Below are 19,705 nucleotides of genomic sequence, written 5' to 3' on the forward strand. Positions count from 1 at the left end.
CTGACATTGCATGGTTTTGAGGTCAAGTTGAAAGCAGGCTTGAAGTCAAAAGTGCCTAGTGGACAAATAAATATGTTGTGAAAGGAACGAGACGTGCAAGCTACTGGCAGGTAGAGAAAAGTGGGCTGCAATTTGTGGTCTTTAGGGCAGATAATGAAAACCCAGTGTGTCAGAATCTCAGGGTGAACCTCTATTGCTATGACAACCATTACTTAGTCTCTGAAGGGAATATGTATAAAAGGTACCAATGGAGAGGAGAAAACAGACGGCTTTTTTTGCTTTTGAAATGTTGGTGGTTTCAATTACTATTTATTTACACATTTTAATTGATGTAACCCTCTAATTCAGCAGTAATTATCTCAGTAAGACAGGATCTTGAAATACATACTGCACTGATTAGCTGCAATAAATTGCAGCATAACAAGGAACTTTTGGTTCACCTTGTTGTTTGCCCCTTAAAAGTATCTTGACACTATTGTTCTTCATTGGTTGAGATACTTATTTAATATTTGCATACTGCCTGTCAGATTTCCCTAACTAGCAGGAAATCCGTATTTCTCACTTAAGAACATACCCAGCTCTCTTAGAAATGTAAATGGAATGACAAATTCATACAATGAAGCTTGTACCCTTGAAAAATGAGGCACCCCTCACACGGCTGAGTGCAGTCTCCAAGATGGAGCTAATTCAGTTGTGACTGTCAGAGGCATATTTTTAAAAGGATATTTGAACATCAGCAGTATCCATGAATAGCCATTTCTGGTTTTACAAAATAAATGTTTAGAGGCCTCTAATGAGAGCTCACGGCTTCCATCCTGAACTGACAGGATTTCACATCTCCTGTAATGCAGGAAACTTCAGTTTCTGTACATGTTAAATTTGGTGGTACTGTATGCCAAACTAACCTACTCTTGTATACTGTAGTAATAAATACATATGCACTTTATTACAATGGGCATAGTACTGATTGATATTCACTTTTATAGTGAAACTATGTACTGGAAATTATACCAGAAGTATAGTTAAAAATATGCTGTAAAATGTGCATCTTCCTGTAAAACAACTGAAATATATTTACCTGTGGAGGAACAATTATACTGAAAAGGTGTACACAGATATGTTTGTCGAACATCTCAGTGCATTTGCAGGTCTCTGTATGAAGTTAATAGTTCACTTCATATAATTCTCAAAAAAAAAATTCATCCTTATATATTCAGTTGCATTATTTACTTAAGTAAACTTATATTTTTGGAGTCAGACAATATCTTTTGCAGGTTGAGGCATGTGGATTCGATATTTTCCCAAAACTTAGTGCCATGATGAAGCCCAGTTATTCAGGGTTTGTCCTGAGGCAGGCAAATTTTTCAACATAAGGCCCTGATTTAGCAAAACATGTGCTTAAGTCCCATTGAAATCAAGTGCTCTCATGAACCAACCCTGATTTCAATGAGAGCTTGAGCATTAAGAATTAAGTTCAGTTTTGTTGCATGGTATTCCATATTGCTACTTCACAAAGATTTATCTTCCATCGACATTAGATGAAGAAAGAGGGTTCTAGGGCACAATGAACAAGTAATGTAAAAGAAATTCAGAGGACCATCGCAAGGCATCACTTATGCCCTCAAAATATTACGTATACTATAGTACTTGTGATGGTCCTCTAAACTGGGCTGAATTTCACCGGGGGAGTACTCAATTACACCTACATGTTAGAGGATATCTGGTATGTTTCATGAAATAAAGACAGCATTGTTCATAAAGCCCTGGAAAAGAGACCTTATAAAATTTTACACTATTCTGGAATAAATATCCAAAAACCTGTACTAACACCGCTGAAAGCTTCAACATTTCAGGCAATTGGTGAAATATATTTTTATAAACGAAGGTGTAATGTGGACACACTATTTAGACACTTAATTCCAGTGGCACAAGAGGAGAGAAAGTGATTCTGGTGAGTTTTTAGGGATTTTTTTTAGGGTTTTTTTTGTTTTTTAATGTTTCTCTTTTCTTTCTTTTAGTCACATCAAATAAAAGAATAATTTAATCCTACTCATAGAATAGTGTATCTAAATATAAACCATAGTCACAAAAATACTTACAATAACATTTGAGAAAACAACACCAACCATCCATAAAAACAGCCTGGTTTGTTTTGCTAAAATATCACACGGTGATAAAATCACCCAGATAGTAAGGAGAGCAAACAGCAGCACAGGAGATACCAGAGGTAGAAGTCCTTCATACAAAGAATCTTTCTTCAGTGTTTTCTTTAAGTGTGCTCTGCAAATAAAGAAAACTATCTATTTTATGGAGTGAAATACATGTTATCTAATCTACCCCTCCCCAATAATTTCAAAACTCTAGCTTGAACAAGGTCTATGAAGCTTAACAGTTCGTCTCTCAAATGTTATTACCACTGTGCAAATGTTTTAGAAAGTTAAACATTTTAAGAGATCCTAGGATACCTATGCAACTCTTCTTACTTGGCTAAAATTAGATTGTTTTATTCATATTAGGTAGTCTTTGCTCAGCTTCCCCTATTCGTCACTGTCTAGCAATAAAACACAAACCTCATATCGAGTGATTTGCAGTAGCTGTGTTTTTTGCAATTCTCATCCAATTTCACAGAAATCCACATGCTGTGCAACTATTTATTTAGATGATGAAACACTTTTAGCTAGAGGCTGCTGAAATGTTTTCATCCATTATACATCACACTTAATGCTGGCACATTATTATTTGCTTACTTTTAGATATGTTTCTGCAAAATGATTGTTGTGGCATCCCCCAAATGCTATAGTAATGTGGAATCAATTTTAAGTAGTAAAATATAACAAAATTCATGTTTGTTTTTTCTTGATTGTTGATCTTTTATAGTACTTTTAAATGTGGTAAAGAACTGATTGTCTGTCAGAGGAAAGGATAAATGTAAGATAAACAGCGATTGCGCCTGTACCCAATCTCTTTACTAATGCAAAACTCCCATAAAGCATATATTAAATCAGTGGGAGTTCAGTGGTGAGCTGGAGCTGGTTCCCACCGGTTCGCAAGAACCGGTTGTTAAATTTAGAAGCCGGTGTAGAACCGGCTGTTAAAGAGGCGTGCAGGTGGGCAAACAACTCCGGTCCGTGGCAGGGCCGCCCAGAGGAAGGGGCAAGTGGGGCAATTTGCCCCGGGCCCCGCAGGGGCCCCCACGAGAATGTCGGGGGCTCCCCCCTGCCTCCGCCTTCCCCCATCCCCCAGCGCCTCAGTGCGCCGCGTCCAGGAGCGGCCCTGGACAGAGCTAAAGCGGGCTCCAGCGGGGCCTGAGCTCCTCCCACTCAGAGCCGCATGGTAAGGGGACGGGGCTGCGAGCTGCGGCTGAGCAGCGGGAGTTCAGGTCCCGCTGGAGCCACGCCGCTGCAGCCACGCCGCTGCAGCCACGCCGCTGCAGCGCTGTCCAGGGTGGCTCCTGGATGTGGCACGCTGAGGCTCCGGGAGAGGGGGGAGGTGGGGGTAAGCGATATGGTAAGGGGGCCGGGGCCAGGGGGGTTAGATAAGGGGCAGGGAGTCCCGGGGACAGGGAGGGGGCAGAGGTTCGGGGAGGGGCGGTCAGGGGATGGGGAACGGGGGGTTGGATTGTGGGCATTCCGGGGGTCTGTCAGGACTCAGTGGGGGGGTGGATAGGGGTCAGGGCAGTCAGGGGACAGGGAGCAGGGGGAGGTTCATGGGGGGTGGGGTCCTGGGGTGGTGGTTGGCGGGGGTCTCGGGGGGGCAGTCAGGTGACGAGCAGCAGCATGGGTCGAGGATTCTGAGGGGGGCAGTTGGGGGGCAGGAAGTGGGTGGGGGTCGGATAGGGGGCAGGGCCAGGCTGTTTGGGGAGGCACAGCCTTCCCTACCCTAAAGCTCATTCAGCAGTTTGAGGCTTGCAGGCAGCTATTTAACACAAAGAGCCAAGCTGTTATCTTTTCCCTTAGGGCTACCATCCCTTTCACTTCTCAAATGCCAAATTATAGTCTACATTTAATTTCAGTGCCATAGGGAGATTCATGTCAGGACAGGACATGGGTGGGGGTCGGATGGGGGGGGGACAGGCTGTTTTGGGAGGCACAGTCTTCCCTACCCGGCCCCCGATACAATTTTGCAACCCCAATGTGCAGGGCCGGCTTTAGGAAGTGCGGGGCCCAATTCAAACAGTTTCGACAGGGCCCTGGCAGGGATTACTAAAACAAAACACGTAATAAAACGTGGGGCCTGTACTCACCGGGCGGCGCTATGAGTCTTCGGCGGCACTTCGGCGGTGGGTCCTTCACTCGCTCCGGGTCTTCGGCGGCATTGAAGGACCCACCACCGAAGTACCGCCGAAGACCTGGAGCGAGTGAAGGACCCGCCGCCGAAGACCCGGTAGGAAACCGGTTGTTAAGATTTTGGCAGCTCATCACTGGTTTGGATCACTAAAGATTATATGATTTGGGTCATTGATTGATACTTATGATTTAAAAGAACAACTTTAGGTTCAGTCTATACTGCAAGATGCCTGACTACTTGCGTGTGTGTGTGTGTGTGTGTATACACACATATGCAAATAGTCAGGCATCTTGCAGTGTGTGTGTGTCTGTGTAATCAGTGGTCACCAACCGGTCTATCGCAATCGACTGGTCGATCCTGGAGCCTCTGCCAGTCGATAACAATCTCCGGCCACTAAAATCCGGTGGCGCAGCAGCAGGCTGCCTGCCTGCCCTGGCCCCACACTGTTCCCAGAAGCAGCTGGCATGTCTCTGCAGCCCCTGGGGGGCAGGAGGGCGACAGGCAGCCCCGCGCGCTGCTGCTGCCCCCGATCCCCAGCGCCGACTCCGTAGCCCCCATTGGCTGGGAACTGTGGCCAATGGGAGCTGCGGGGGCAGTTCTTGCGGCCCTGGGGCGGGGTGGGAGCAGTGGGTCTCCACCTCCTCTTGCATCCAAACTCCCTCCCAGAGCTTGCACCCCTCACCACCTCCTGCACCCCACCCCACTACCCCAGGCTCAGCCCAGAGCCCCCTCCCACACTCTGAACCCCTCGGCCCGAGCCCAGAGCCTGCAACCCCCTCTGCCCCAGCCCGGTGAAAGTGAGTGAGGGTGGGGGGGAGAAAAGGGGGAATGGAATAAGCAGGGCAGGGCCTCGGGGATGAGGTGGGGTAGATCCTGGGTTGATCTTAAATTCAAAAAGTGATCTTGTGTGTAAAAAGGTTAGAGGCCACTGATAGGTAGATAGATATAAAATATTAGGGCTGTCATTAATTGCAATTACTTCACACGATTAACTCAAAAAAATTAATCGCCGTTTTAATAGCACTGTTAAACAATAGAATACCAGTTGAAATTTATTTATTTATAGTTGCGCTTTCACAATAAAGAGATTGCACTACAGTACTCGTATGAAGTGAATTGAAAAATACTATTTCTTTATCATTTTTACAGTGCAAATATTTGTAATAAAAATAATATAAAGTGAGCACTGTACACTTTGTATTCTGTGTTGTAATTGAAATCAATATATTTGAAAATGTGAAAAACATCCAAAAATATTTATATAAATAGTATTCTATTATTGTTTAACACCACTTGATTAATTGCAATTAATTTTAATTGCCTGACAGCCCTAATTATATATATATATATATATATATAATTCTCATTCTCATATATGAATCAGGTCTGCTGAAATTTTTGTTGTTTTAAAAACAAAAAAAACCCTTGCTGATAAAATACCTGCTGATGTTCAGAGTAGCAGGGTGGGGAGAAAAGAGGCAAGTTTACCAGAAAACCTGAATTTCTAATTACCAAAGCTTCTGAGCATGACCACTAGAATCCAATAAATCTGACCTTGCTGGATGTTTAGAACTACTGTACTTTTCTGTTCAAATTAGTGATATAAACCAGCAGAAGGCTTGAGAGAAGTCCTGCCAAATGATTACATAAGAGGGAAAATGCTAAGCAAAACAAAGTGCTGAGAATGAGAAGAAAGAAAATACAGAATATTCACTAATTAGAATAAATACTAATTCTACCAGGTCTCTGGCACTTTTCAGGACCAATAAGCCCACATTATGGGTTGGTTGCAGGCCCATTTTTGGAATGACACAGGAGACATCGCTGGTGGAAATATGCTGCAGGAGGCACAATGTCTCGTGGAGTACCCTAGCATGCAGGTGAAGAGCAGACACTGCACCATTTCTTTGGACGGTGTAACCTACTCCAGCAGCTCAGCAAGCTGGTGTGCAAAGGAATTGGGATATGTCCATTCCTCTTCCCTGCTTCCTTGGGCTCTGTCTTTGTAAAGCACTTTGAGATCCACAGTATAAAAATGCTGTGTAAGTGCTCGGTATTATTTTATATTATTCTAAATTTAAAACTCTATAATATTTATATTGCACTAATGGCCTCAACCAGGTTGTACTTAGCATTATATATGCATGTAATAAATGACAGTCCTTCCTCCTAGGAGCTTGGAATCTGAAACAGCAGATGTAACAGGTGGATGAAATAAACAAGCAAATATAAGGGAGAGGGCAGGACAGTATAATTAAAATAGGCTATTTTAGCATAGACTAGCTGTGCATACAATTTCATAGACGTAATACACCAACCATTAGCAATAATCACAACTTGCCACCTGCCTAGCCATTATCTGATGGTAGTTTTCTATATGCTTCATGGCAGACGTGAGTTTTAAAGAGGGATTTGAAAGAGGATAAGATGGTGTATTGAGTGTAAGGTACTCAACAACAATAATTTACCTACAGTGGCCAATAACATTTGGAGAAAATTATGGAGCACATTTGACTGCAAATAAAACACGGTATTATTAACCAACAGCGTACAACTGTTTAATTTGCCTATTGAAGAACTGGAGTTCTAAAGAGGAACTGGATTAGACTGTGGGCCGGTGGGAGAAACACTTCCAAGAGCTTCTTCCATTGGCGTAGGTACTCCACCTCCACAAGGAGCAGTAGCTATGTCGATGGGCAGGGCCGGCTCCAGGCACCAGCAAAAGAAGCAGGTGCTTGGGGCGGCCAATGGAAAGGGGCGGCACGTCCGGGTCTTCGGCGGCAATTCAGCAGCGGGTCCCTCGCTCCCTCTCAGAGCGAAGGACCCGCCACCGAATTGCCGCCGAAGAATGAAGCGGCGGCAGCCCGACCGGGCGGGGTGGCCGCCGATCGCGGCTTTTTTTTTTTCCGTTTCGGGCGGCAAAAAAGCTGGAGCCAGCCCTGTTGTGGGAGAGCCTTTCCATCTACATAGCGCTGTCTACTCTGGGGGTTAGGTCGATGCAACTACGTCACTCAGGACTGAGTGACGTAGTTATACCGACGTAAGTTTGTAGTGCAGACCAAGCCTAAGTGTCTGGAGGACTGAAAGTGACAGGGAAACAGGAAGAGTTATAAACATGAAAAAGAAACCAATGTTACAGATTGTGTTTCTGTAGTCAAGTTTTCACACAGTACATCTGTGGACCAGTTGCTGACTGAAAGGAACATAGCTTTTTCAAATGTTACATTTATTTCTCTCTTGTGAGGAAAGCATAAAATGCAATGATTTAAGTAGGATGGTATGACACTTATGTTAATGCACTTACTTATGAATGTTGTACAGCGTCTGTGGAAGTGAAAGAAATATACTGCAGCCTGGAAAGAAACAAGATTCATATATGATGTTTTATGGACATGCTGCATTGATGGCATCAAATCTTTACTGACGTGATAACTGAACTATTCTGCCTTGTTATGAGAGAATTCTCTATTGGGTGTGTAAACTGAGGTCAAAGGCTGATTGCAGCTGTATAATTATCACTATATATTTTTATTAAGTGATGCTGCTGCAAATGGTTAACCATATAGATTCCTGCATTTTGTAAGACGAGCAGTAGAAGCTTTTAAGAGACATTCTGAGCAGTGTGTTGTAATGGTGTTACTAAAAGATTGCATTACAGTTCAGTAATTATTTGTACTATGGTAGCACCTATTGGCTCCAACTGCAATCAAGTCCCCATTTTGCTAGGCGCTGTACATTCACATAGGAGACAGATCTACCACAAAGAACTTGCAGCTGAAATAGATAATTAACCACAAACACGGAAGTCAAATTATTTATAGAGCAATGTGCTTATTAGGCAAACGGTAGGTTGGCAATTTAATATACAAAGATACTATTTATAATATAATTTTATATTCCATTGTTACAATGATTTATTTTCACTACTGTGAAAATCATTTGACTGATTGTCATTTTGATATTCACTTTAAAAACACAGCGGTGGCTTTTAAAAAAAATCTTTTCTTCTTCTTTGAGTCTGAGGTAACTGGCAAAGGAATGGGGATTCCCTTGTATAAACTATGCCAGCAGCTATCTGTGTTTATTTGTATTATCATAGCACCTAGGAGCCCTAGCCATTGATCAGTACCCCACGGTGCTAGGTGTTGTACAAACACAGAAGAAAAAGACTGTCCCTGTGCAAAAAGTTTACAACCTAAGTATGAGACAACAGATGGAAATAGACAGATCAGGGTGTACAAGGAAACAGACAATACTGGTCAGCATGATGGGCAGTGGATATATGCGGTACTCCTGTGATCTTCGGTGGCATACATTTTTCCTTTGTGTTTGTCTATGTAGTATTTTCCTTTCTGACTACCTATCAAGTGTTTTCCAGCTGGTTTATTTGTTGCTTGAAGTCCCCATAGGATGGCTCTGCCTCAGTTTCATTATTATATGGCTGGATAATTGTCATAATGTCTGTGTTTTAAAATTGTGAAAGACCAATAGTTTGTTACGAGGTAGAACTGCACCCTCTGGTGATATAAACTTTGAGTTTGTAAGTTTAAACTTCCTAAAATCTTAATTATAAAAAAGTACTCAACTGGTTTCACAATATTAGCATTTTGTAACAATTTTTGTAAAAACAAGGAAATTCAGGATGCAGGATCCTCTATTTGTAGTATATATTGGGGTTAACATAGCACAGCAGGGTTTCTTGTCTCCTCATGAGATTTTGGCTTTCACCAGTCAGTCATTTGTCCCCATTGTAGAACTACCAAAGTCTCTGGCACAATTTGGGATGATTGGCAACTCAATAAAGGAAAACTAGAATAGTAGGGACACTGGAGTCAGGATAAAGTTGTATTAAGGAATACTGCACTAGCTGCATGGAGACTAGTCAATATAGCCTATATGTTCTTTAATAAATACCAAACTTCAACCATCTTCTAAAAGGAGAAAAAAGAAAAGAACAGTTCAGATTGTAATTTTTTGGGGGTGGTGGGTTTTTTGGGGGGTTAGCCCTCATCTGCCTCTCCTTCCTTACCCTTACAAAAAACATCCGTCCTCTCTATCAAACAGCTGGAGGACTTGCACTTTGAAGAAACATCCCAAGTATTTTGTAAATATATTTATATACATTCTCAAGCTTCCTGCTCTCAGAATTGTCTGCTTAGCGTGCATTGCGGATAGCTATGTTTTCTATTAAGCATGGAGGGCTGGGTCAATAAAACCTTGAGTTACGTACAGCAGTCTTACCATCTGCCCCACATTAGAGCAGACATGAGACAAAACACCAACTCTTGAGGTTAAATCTAAATTTCCTGCTTCAATCCTGAAGTTTGATTTGTTAGAAGAAAAGCAACCAAGAAGAACAGAAATAGAGATCAGCACTAGAAATAGAATTCAAAGACCATTAGTTCCCAGCAATTTGTTATTTTTATGAAGTGTCATTTTAGTTAGAAATAACACACTGACCACAAATGATAATCTTGCTAGCTAAAATTCCATCTCCAAGAGGGGACAGATACACCAGTCACTGCTTTATACTCTTCACCCAAATAAACTTTTACCCAATGTAATCTTTTGTGAGGCTGGGGGTTTGAGTGTACTGGGGAGGGGGTAGTTTTTATGAAGTCGCCCAATTTCTTCAGCACATTGCCTCCGCTGTCTTTTTAGCAGAGAAGGCCTGGTTAGGGGTTGTCGGTGGAACACATCAAGACTGTTTTTTAATTAGCGTTAAGAAATCCCTTCTGCCCAGCAACTGAATAGCTGCTTCTGCATCATTCTCAGTCCCTGCTGATTCAGGGAACAGAAGGCCTGGAGTGAGAATCCAACCCAATCGCAATCGGTCAGTCACTGAGCCATCCTGACTCCTGTCCAAGTGGTGATTTTTGGGTCTTGATTTTTGAAATTCCCTAAAATCACACATTCAATCAATTACCTGTGGTGATTGAAATCTCAAACTTGGGACATTAGGAGACATTCTCTCAATAGAAATCATTCAGTTTTTTTAAAAAATCTAACTACAAAAAATCAGAACATGAAGTAATGCAAAATCTGAGTGTGAATATGAATGTTGTGCACTTCTACAACGCCTTCATTCTGAGGCTCTAAAAACATACAACCTGTGAACAGAACTGGTCAAGCTTTTTGTTTACACAAAAAATCCTTACCACTTCTCAACCCACTCTGTTTCTGAGCTCCATCTCAAAACACCACTGTGAGAAATTATCCCTCTTTTATAGTGGGGAAATTGTGTCACAGACAGGTGACACAGAGTAACATAGGGAAATCCAGTGGCAAGATGGGAATAGAACCCCCAAGTCCCAATCCTGTGCTTTAGCGACACGATCATCCAACTCTCTTTTAGACACATAAAATAGGCAGTTAAAATGCATTTGTATCAGTAACCGTTTTGGTCATGTCAGGAAATACTGAAGGACAAAGGCACATTAGGAACAAAGACACCTTTTGAATTTCCAAAGCTATTTTTGAGATCTAAGTTTTCCGTTATCAAAGAGGCAGCTGCAGTAGCAATTCTGACACCTCAAACTCTTGTTTAGGGCTTTTGAATTCAATCCTTATCCTAACACAACAAAGTGTTAGTTACTTATGTGAATATTTCTACAGCAGATGTTGCCATAGCATATGTAAACCTTATGGAAAATTAAAAACAAATATCTGTCATCTTAAAGGATGACTTAATAAAATCACTGACCCATTTTGTGCCGTGTATAAGCCTCTCGCTTTTGTCTAATGGTAATTAAGTCACACTTGTTTAAAGAGCCTTAGGCCATGCCCAGAAGGTCACCAATCTCCTCCAGATTGTGAGAACAGGTTCAGCAATGAGACCTGCCACTCTACACTGTTGCCGTCATTTTTAAGCCACTGTTGTACTTCAAACCAATGTCATTCTTTCAGATACATTTTGGTTTCCGAACACTTTCCATCTGAAAAGGGAAACTTCCCCCATTTTGGCAGCGGCATGGGGAGAAGAGAAGGGAGACAGGGAATAGGACTGGGCAATCCTTTGCATAATGCAGAAGCTAAGGCTTTGTCTACACTACGCATCTTTTAGTGACACAGCTGTGCTTCTACAGCCAGGCCGCTAAAAGGTGCCCAGTGTAGCCGCTGTTTGTTGGCAGGAGAGAGCTCTCCCACCGACAAAAAACTTCCATCCCCAACGAGCAGCTGTTGCTTTGTCGGCAGGAGAGCGCTCCTGCCGACAAAGCGCTGTTCACACGGGCGCTTTTCGTCAACAAAACTTTTGTCTTTCGGAGTGTGTGTGTTTTTTTTAACACCTCTGAAGGACAAAACTTTTGTTGTTCAGTTGCCAGTGTAGACAAAGCCTAAGGCCTGGTCTACACTACGAGTTTAGGTCGACTTTAGCCGCGTTAAATCGACTTAAGCCTGGACACGTTTACACTACGAAGCCCTTTCTGTCGACTTAAAGGGCCCTTTAAACCGGTTTCCTAACACCACCTCGACAAGGGGATTAGCGATAAAATCGGCCTTAGGGGGTCGGAATTGGGTTAGTGTGGACGGAATTCGACATTACTGGCCTCCGGGAGCTATCCCACAGTGCTTCATTGTGACCGCTCTGGACAGCACTCTCATCTCAGATGCACTGGCCAGGTAGACAGGAAAAGCCCCGCGAACGTTTGAATTTCATTTCCTGTTTGCTCAGCGTGGAGAGCACAGGTGACCATGCAGAGCCCATCAGCACAGGTAACCATGATGGAGTCCCAGTCCCAGTCCCAGGATCGCAGAAGAGCTCCAGCCTGGACCGAACGGGAGGTACAGGATCTGATCGCCATCTGGGGAGATGAAGCAGTGCTCGCCGAACTCCGAAACAGTAAAAGAAACGGCAAAACATTAGAAAAGATCTCCAAGGCCATGAAGGACAGAGGCCATAACAGGGACGCGCGGCAGTGCCGCGTGAAAATTAAGGAGCTAAGGCAAGCCTACCACAAAGTCAGAGACGCAAACGGAAGGTCCGGGGCAGAGCCGCAAACATGCCGCTACTACGCGGAGCTGCATGCCATTCTAGGGCGTGCAGCCACCACTAGCCCAAGCGTGTTCTATGAGTCCCTCTCTGCAAACGGGGAAGCGGGTTCGGCGGACGAGGAAGATGAGGATGGAGAGAACATAGATAGCTCACAGCAGCAAGGAAGCGGAGAAACCAGTTACCCCAACAGCCAGGATATGTTTGTCACCCTGGACCTGGAAACAGTAACCCCCGAACTGACCCAAGACCCTGAGGGCACACAGGGGACCTCTGGTGAGTGTACCTTTGCAAAAATTACACATGGTTTAAAAACAAGCGTGTTTAATGATTAATGATTAATTTGCCCTGGCAATCGCGGCCAGTACAGCTACTGGAAAAGTCTGTTAACGTGTATGGGGATGGAGCGGAAATCCTCCAGGGACATCTCCAGAAAGCTCTCCTTCATGTACTCCCAAAGCCTTTGCAAAAGGTTTCTGGGGAGGGCTGCCTTATCCCGTCCGCCATGGTAGGACACTTTACCACGCCAGGCCAGTAGCACGTAGTCTGGAATCATTGCATAACAAAGCATGGCAGCGTATGGTCCCGGTGTTTGCTGGCATGCAGACAACATCCATTCCTTATCGCTCTTTGTTATCCTCAGGAGAGTGATATCATTCACGGTCACCTGGTTAAAATGGGGCAATTTTATTAAGGGGACATTCAGAGGTGCCCCTTCCTGGTCTGCTGAACAGAAATATTCCCCGCTGTTAACCACGCGGTGGGGGGGAGGGGTGAAGTGACCATCCCAGAGAATTGGGTGTGAGGGGGAGGGGAGTTAGTTGGGTTTGTGCTGCATGTTAAACCTGAAATCGCAGCCCCTCCTTTTACATTGCAAACCCATTTTAAATGGCACGGGTGCTTGGTATGGGAAATGAGGGCAGAACTGTTTGAAACCATCCCCACATGTTAAGAAGGTTAAAAAAGCCCAAAGACTATATGTCTTACCATGGCTGCCTGCAAGCTGAAATCTGTGTCCTGGCACTGCGTGAGTGATCTCTCACACCAAACCAGGAGACTCTCAATATAAGAGGAAAAATGCGACCTTGTAACGAAAGCACATGTGCTGTGTGATGTTGTGAACAGCAAAATCTAACGTGAAAGAGTCTACCCATTGTTCTCTAAAATGTATCTTTTTTAACAACCTCTCCCTTCTCCACCAGCTGCAAATCTTACTCCTTCGCAGAGGCTAGTGAATATTCGAAGAAGGAAGCGAAGGACGCGTGACGAAATGTTTACTGAACTTCAGACCGCCTCCCACGCTGACAGAGCACAGCTGAATGCGTGGAGGCAGTCAATGACTGATTTTAAAAAAGCCCAATATGAGCGAGAGGAGAGGTGGCGTGCTGAAGAGGAGAAGTTGCGTGCTGAAACGCGGGCTGAAGAGGAGAGGTGGCGTCAACTTGTAATCAGAAAGCAAGAGTCGATGCTCCGGCTGCTGGAGCATCAAAGTGATATGCTCCTGCGTATGGTTGAGCTGCAGGAAAGGCAGCAGGAGCAGAGAACGCCGCTACAGCCCCTCTGTAACCAGCAGCCCTCCTCCCCAAGTCCCATTGCCTCCTCACCCAGACGCCCAAGAACACGGTGGGGGGGCCTTCGGCCACCCACTCACTCCACCCTAGATGATTTCCATAGCAATAAGTTTTAAAGTTTTAAATTGGAGTGTGTCCTTTTCCTTCCCTCCTCCCCCACCCATCCCGGGCTACCTTTCCAATTATCCCCCTAGTTGTGTGCTGAATTAATAAAGAATGCATGAATGTGAAGCAACAATGACTTTATTGCCTCTGCAAGTGGTGCTCGAAGGGGGGAGGGTAGTAGGGGAGGGTGGGGTGGTTGGTTTGCAGGGAAGTAGAGTTAACAGGGTGGGGGGGGAGGGGCAGAGGGTTCATCAAGGAGCAACAAACAGAAGTTTCACTCCGTAGCCTGGCCAGTCACAAAACTGGTTTTCAACGCTTCTCTGATGCGCACCGCGCCCTGCTGTGCTCCTCTAACCGCCCTGGTGTCTGGCTGCGCGTAATCAGCGGCCAGGCGATTTGCCTCAACCTCCCACCCCGCCATAAATGTCTCCCCCTTACTTTCACATATATTGTGGAGCGCACAGCAAGCAGCAATAACAATGGGGAGATTCTTTTCGCTAAGGTCTGAGCGAGTCAGTAAGCTGCGCCAGCGCGCTTTTAAACGGCCAAATGCACATTCCACCACCATTCGGCACTTGCTCAGCCTGTAGTTGAACAGGTCCTGACTACTGTCCAGGCTGCCTGTGTACGGCTTCATGAGCCATGGCATTAAGGGGTAGGCTGGGTCCCCAAGGATCACGATAGGCATTTCAACATCCCCAATGGTTATTTTCTGGTCCGGGAAGAAAGTCCCTTCCTCCAGCTTTCGAAACAGAAGAGACTGCCTGAAGACGCGAGCATCATGTACCCTTCCCGGCCAGCCCACGTTGATGTCGGTGAAACGTCCCTTGTGATCCACCAGGGCTTGCAGCAGCATTGAAAAGTACCCCTTGCGGTTTATGTAGTCGGCGGCTTGGTGCGCCGGTGCCAAGATAGGGATATGGGTTCCGTCTATGGCCCCACCACAGTTTGGGAATCCCATTGCAGCAAAGCCATCCACTATGGTCTGCACGTTTCCCAGAGTCACTACCCTTGATATCACCAGGTCTCTCATTGCCCTGGCAACTTGGATCACAGCAGCCCCCACAGTAGATTTGCCCACTCCAAATTGATTCCCGACTGACCGGTAGCTGTCTGGCGTTGCAAGCTTCCACAGGGCTATCGCCACTCGCTTCTCCACTGTGAGGGCTGCTCTCATCCTGGTATTCTGGCGCTTCAGGGCAGGGGAAAGTAAGTCACAAAGTTCCATGAAAGTGCCCTTACGCATGCGAAAGTTTCGCAGCCACTGGGCATCGTCCCAGACCTGCAACACGATGCGGTCCCACCACTCTGTGCTTGTTTCCCGGGCCCAGAATCGGCGGTCCACGGCATGAACCTGCCCCAGTAACACCAAGATTTCCACATTGCTGGGGCCTGTGCCTTGTGAGAGGTCCATGTCAATTTCCTCATCACTATCGTCGCCGCGCTGCAATCGCCTCCTCCTCAGCTGGTCCTGGTTTGGCTTTGGCATGTCCAGGAGGCTCTGCATGTTTTCCAGGACAATGCGCGTGGTGTTCATAGTGCTCAGAATTGCCGCGGTGATCTGAGCGGGCTCCATGATCCCAGTGCTGGCTATGGCGTCTGGTCTGAAAAAAGGCGCGAAAGTAGTATCTGACGGACCAGGGGAAGAAGGGAGGGAGGGAGAGAGGGAGGGAGGGGCGAGTGACACCGCGTACAGGTACAGGGAATGAAAATCAAGAAAGGTGGCTTTGCATCAGGGAGAAACACAAACAACTGTCACACAGAATGCCCCCCCCCCCCAAAGATTGAACTCAAAAGCCTGGGTTTAGCAGGAGGGAGGGGGGAAGCAAATGAATGGAGAATAAATCTATTTTTTACATCTTAAGACGACGGCGCAGCATGACTGATAGCCCTTGGCATTTTCTGGGTGCTTGGCAGCAAATACTGGGCGCTTGGCAGTAAGCCTTCAGGTCTATTGCACCATCTGATACCCACTGCAGTACGACAACGATGGATACCAATCGTAATATGCTATCTACTGCCCAAAAGGCAAGGGGTTGCTGCTGTGTAGCAATCTAGCCCCACGTCTGCCAGCCCCATGTCTGCCAGCACCCAGATCGCCATCGGCCTCTTCTGGGTGCTTAGCAGACAATACTGGGCACTTGGCAGAAAATAGCATACTACGACTGATAACCATCATTGTCTGCCCGGGTGCCCATGATTGACAGCCGCTGCAGTACGACGACGACGGATACCAGTCGTAATAAACCATCTTCTACCAAAAGGCAAGGGGCTGGTGCAATGCAGCACCACGGCTGCCAGCCCCACAGCTGCCTGCACCCAGATCGCCAATGAAGGCTACCAGTCATGCTGCACCGTCTACCGCCAAAAGGCAGTAAGCTGCTGCTGCTGTTTAGCAATGCAGTCCCACGTTTGCCGGCACCCGGAAGAGATATGGTGACGGTAAGCTGAGCTGAGCGGGCTCAATGCTTGGCGTGGTATGTTGTCTGCACAGGTAACCCAGGTAAAAAGGCGCGAATCTATTGTCTGCCGTTGCTGTGACGGCGGGGGAGGGGCCTGACGCAATGTACCCAGAACCCCTCGCGGCACTGCTTTGCATCATCCGGGCATTGCGATCTCAACCCATAATTCCAATGGGCGCCGGAGGCTCCGGGAACTGTGGGATAGGTACCATAGTGCAATGCGCCGGAAGTCGACGCTAGCCTCGGTACTGTGGACGCGGTCCGCCGACTTCATGCACTTAGAGCATTTTAGGTGGGGACACACACAATCGGCTGCATACAACCGGTTTCTATAAAACCGGCTTCTATAAATCCGACCTAATTCTGTAGTGTAGACATAGCCCCAGAGTTAATTTTGACTGAACTGAGCCCTTAAATGCTTGGCAGTTTAGTAGCATTTCAACCTGCATCACTAATATTATAGAAACCAATTCTCAGCGGCTCAAATGACAGTGATCCTAAGGTTACATCTATACTGCAGAAAATGAAACAAAACACAGAAGCGAGTCTCAGAGCACAGGTCAACTGACTCAGGCTTGAGGGGCTTGTGCTATTGGGCTAAAAATAGCAGTGTAGATGTTCCCATTTGGGCTGGAGCCTGGGCTCTGAAACCCAGCAAGGGAAGAGGTTCTCAGAGTGCAGGCTCCAGCCCGCATGGGAATGTCTACGCTGCTATTTCCAGACCAGTAGCATGAGTCCCAATCAGTTGCCCCAGGCTCTGAGACTCACTGCCACAGGGTTTGTTTGTTTGTTTGCAGTGTAGATGAGCCATAACTGGCCCATCTCATCACCACACTACTGTCCCTTTCAATCTCTCGACTGATAACCCTATATTCAATGACTGCTGAAGAGTCAACTTTAAAAATGATTCATTTACACCTAACACCTGGAAAAATTACTTAGCAATGTTTGGCGTCTCAGAGCCTAGAAAACCCCTCCCCACCCCATATTCCACATTTTAGAGCAGCTACACTGCTGGGGAAAAAATTCACTGCATTGAATGTTTAATACGCCTTGGTTAAACTTTTAACATTCAGAGGTACTGGTAGCTGGAGAAGTGGCTGTTTATAGAACAGGACTGATTCTCACTGTTATGCATTTCTGGAGAAAGGAACTTTTTTATTTTCATTTAATTTCTAATTCCACTGAGTGGCAGGGCAAACAGATTATTACATAATGAGCTGCTTGCTGACTACACAATCAGTATTTTATTATTTAAAATGTAAAAGTTTGCACCACTTATGAACTGAAAAGCATCAACTGAGAAGAAAATTTTAGAATTTACAAACTTAACATGTCTGAAATATGCAACTTTAAGCAATTTAAGCAAACAAATACATATTCAAGCATACCACTATAGCATGAATTTGCACATACAAGACATCTGATTTTACATGGAGACAGGATAGTTGTGCAAAGCTTGCATGCTATCTGCATGCACAAAGACTCTAACATTTGCATGCATGTGTTTTGGATTCACAGTGAGTTTGCACCCATATTTGCCACCTAAGGCATTGTCATGGTGAGGCTACATGCTAACCCATTGTAGAAATCTAGCATAAGATAGCTCCATATAGTAGAGTATACATTGCTATCCCTTTTGAACCAGTCGTTAGCCAATGTTCATGATCTTCTGGGTTGTTTGAGTCAGGAGAAGTTGATGATGGAGACTTGTATTTCTTTGAGGCAATCCTCTTTATTTACAAACAATGTACACAAAATCCTATTTCCCTGAACACAGTAGGAATCAAACAGGCAGGAATTTCTTTGCTAACAATTCCAAGCCTCTTTTCAGCTAGCACTCTGCCCCAAAAGCTCTCCCTCTTGCATTTCTCTCAGAGCCATGTTACTAGTGTTTCTCTTGCTGGCTGCTTCTCTGGTGTGTCTCCTCATGCACAGCTCTACCAAACATTACCCTGCCCCCCTGTATTTGCCCTAAGCCCCCAGAGAAACTCTCTAAACACATATAGCTCGGCTTCTGTCCAGCCGAGCATGTAGCCTGTGTTTTGGGCAGTTGTTCCTATTGTTTATCCAAAAAGGACCTTACCTGTTTGTTACATTTATCCTGAATGAATTGTGGCTAGCATGCACATCAGCTTCGATAGGGTTTCACCCAGCCTCCATCATAACAATACTTTCATATGTAGTAAGCTGGTGAATATATTAGCTAGCACATGCTAAGAACACACCTTTAAATCCTAATTGAGCCAAAGTCTAAGTAAACTGTACAGGTTTGAAAGTATATCCCTTAACATTACCTATAGACTATTCAGAATGATTGGCTGCTTTGCAATAGAAAGTACAGGAAATCATTATGAAATGAGTTACCAATATGTACGGGAAATTTATATTAGCAGTATATGCAAATAAAAAAGCAATCTCTCTCCTCCCTCAGTTACCATTTGAAATGCATTTACTTTGACTATGCAAGAGATCTGAGTTATCACTCCTGAAGCGGACAAAAGCTGGGAGCATTCTAGAGGCAGTGGCAGAGAGAACACATTGCCTCATTCTACAGCAATCCCTCTAGCTGAACCAAGTGGAGAATCGGTGGACTCTGAAAGGAGGCACATCCAGTTCTCTCTGGCCAAAAGAAATCTGAATGTTCGCTATGATGCAGAACGTTTAAGTGGCTTAGACTATGGGGAATGAATGGTCTATACAGACTACACTCAGAAAAGGCCTTTGAAAAATAAGGCAAAGGATTACAATTACAAGTCATTTACTTGTACTTTAAAGTTGATAAAGAGAAAACAATCTTTTCTAAACCAAGGGAAATATGAAACTCTAAATAAAATTGTTTTCCATGGTATTATGTTATTGACATTCTCACTTTTGCAACATTGATATTTAAATAGTCTATTTTGCTACTGATGTCCTGGATTGTGGACAAATTCTAATGCTAACCTGTGCACCCCTACTGATCAGCACAAGGCCCTGAGAGTTGAGACTGCTTGGTTTAATTCCTGCCTCTGCTTAGGACTCTGTGACCTTGAGTAGGACACTAAAGCCAACATTTTCAAACCAAAGTGCCTAAAAATTAGTTTCCTAAATCCTTATTAAACAAAAGTGGCCTGATTTTCAGATGCAAAGCAGTTATAGTGCCTACTGATTTCAGAGCAGAGTCTCTTCTTACTTTCTGTTGTACAGTACCTCGTAAAAAAGGACTCTGATATTCACTGGGACCTGCAAGTTGTACCGTTATACAGTCAGTAATACAAAAACAACATAACTGTTAAAGTAGAAAGGCA

General features: G+C 44.8%; 1 protein-coding gene across 2 annotated transcripts in view; it reads right to left on the reverse strand.

The window, feature by feature from the left end:
- LOC112101928 (ethanolaminephosphotransferase 1-like) overlaps window positions 1-19,705 on the reverse strand; it is an 87,986-nt gene that overhangs the window by 7,786 nt on the left and 60,495 nt on the right. For both annotated transcript variants that reach the window (XM_029913455.1, XM_029913457.1), the window contains 2 exons: window positions 7,592-7,640; window positions 2,100-2,280 (listed from right to left, as the gene is read on the reverse strand). In XM_029913455.1, the coding sequence (XP_029769315.1) occupies window positions 2,100-2,280; window positions 7,592-7,640 (230 nt within the window). The remainder of the gene's footprint in view (window positions 1-2,099; window positions 2,281-7,591; window positions 7,641-19,705) is intronic.

This window comes from Terrapene carolina, unplaced genomic scaffold (assembly GCF_002925995.2).
Source record: "Terrapene carolina triunguis isolate 2854851 unplaced genomic scaffold, T_m_triunguis-2.0 Scaffold58, whole genome shotgun sequence".
Classification (NCBI taxonomy): Eukaryota; Metazoa; Chordata; order Testudines; family Emydidae; genus Terrapene; species Terrapene triunguis.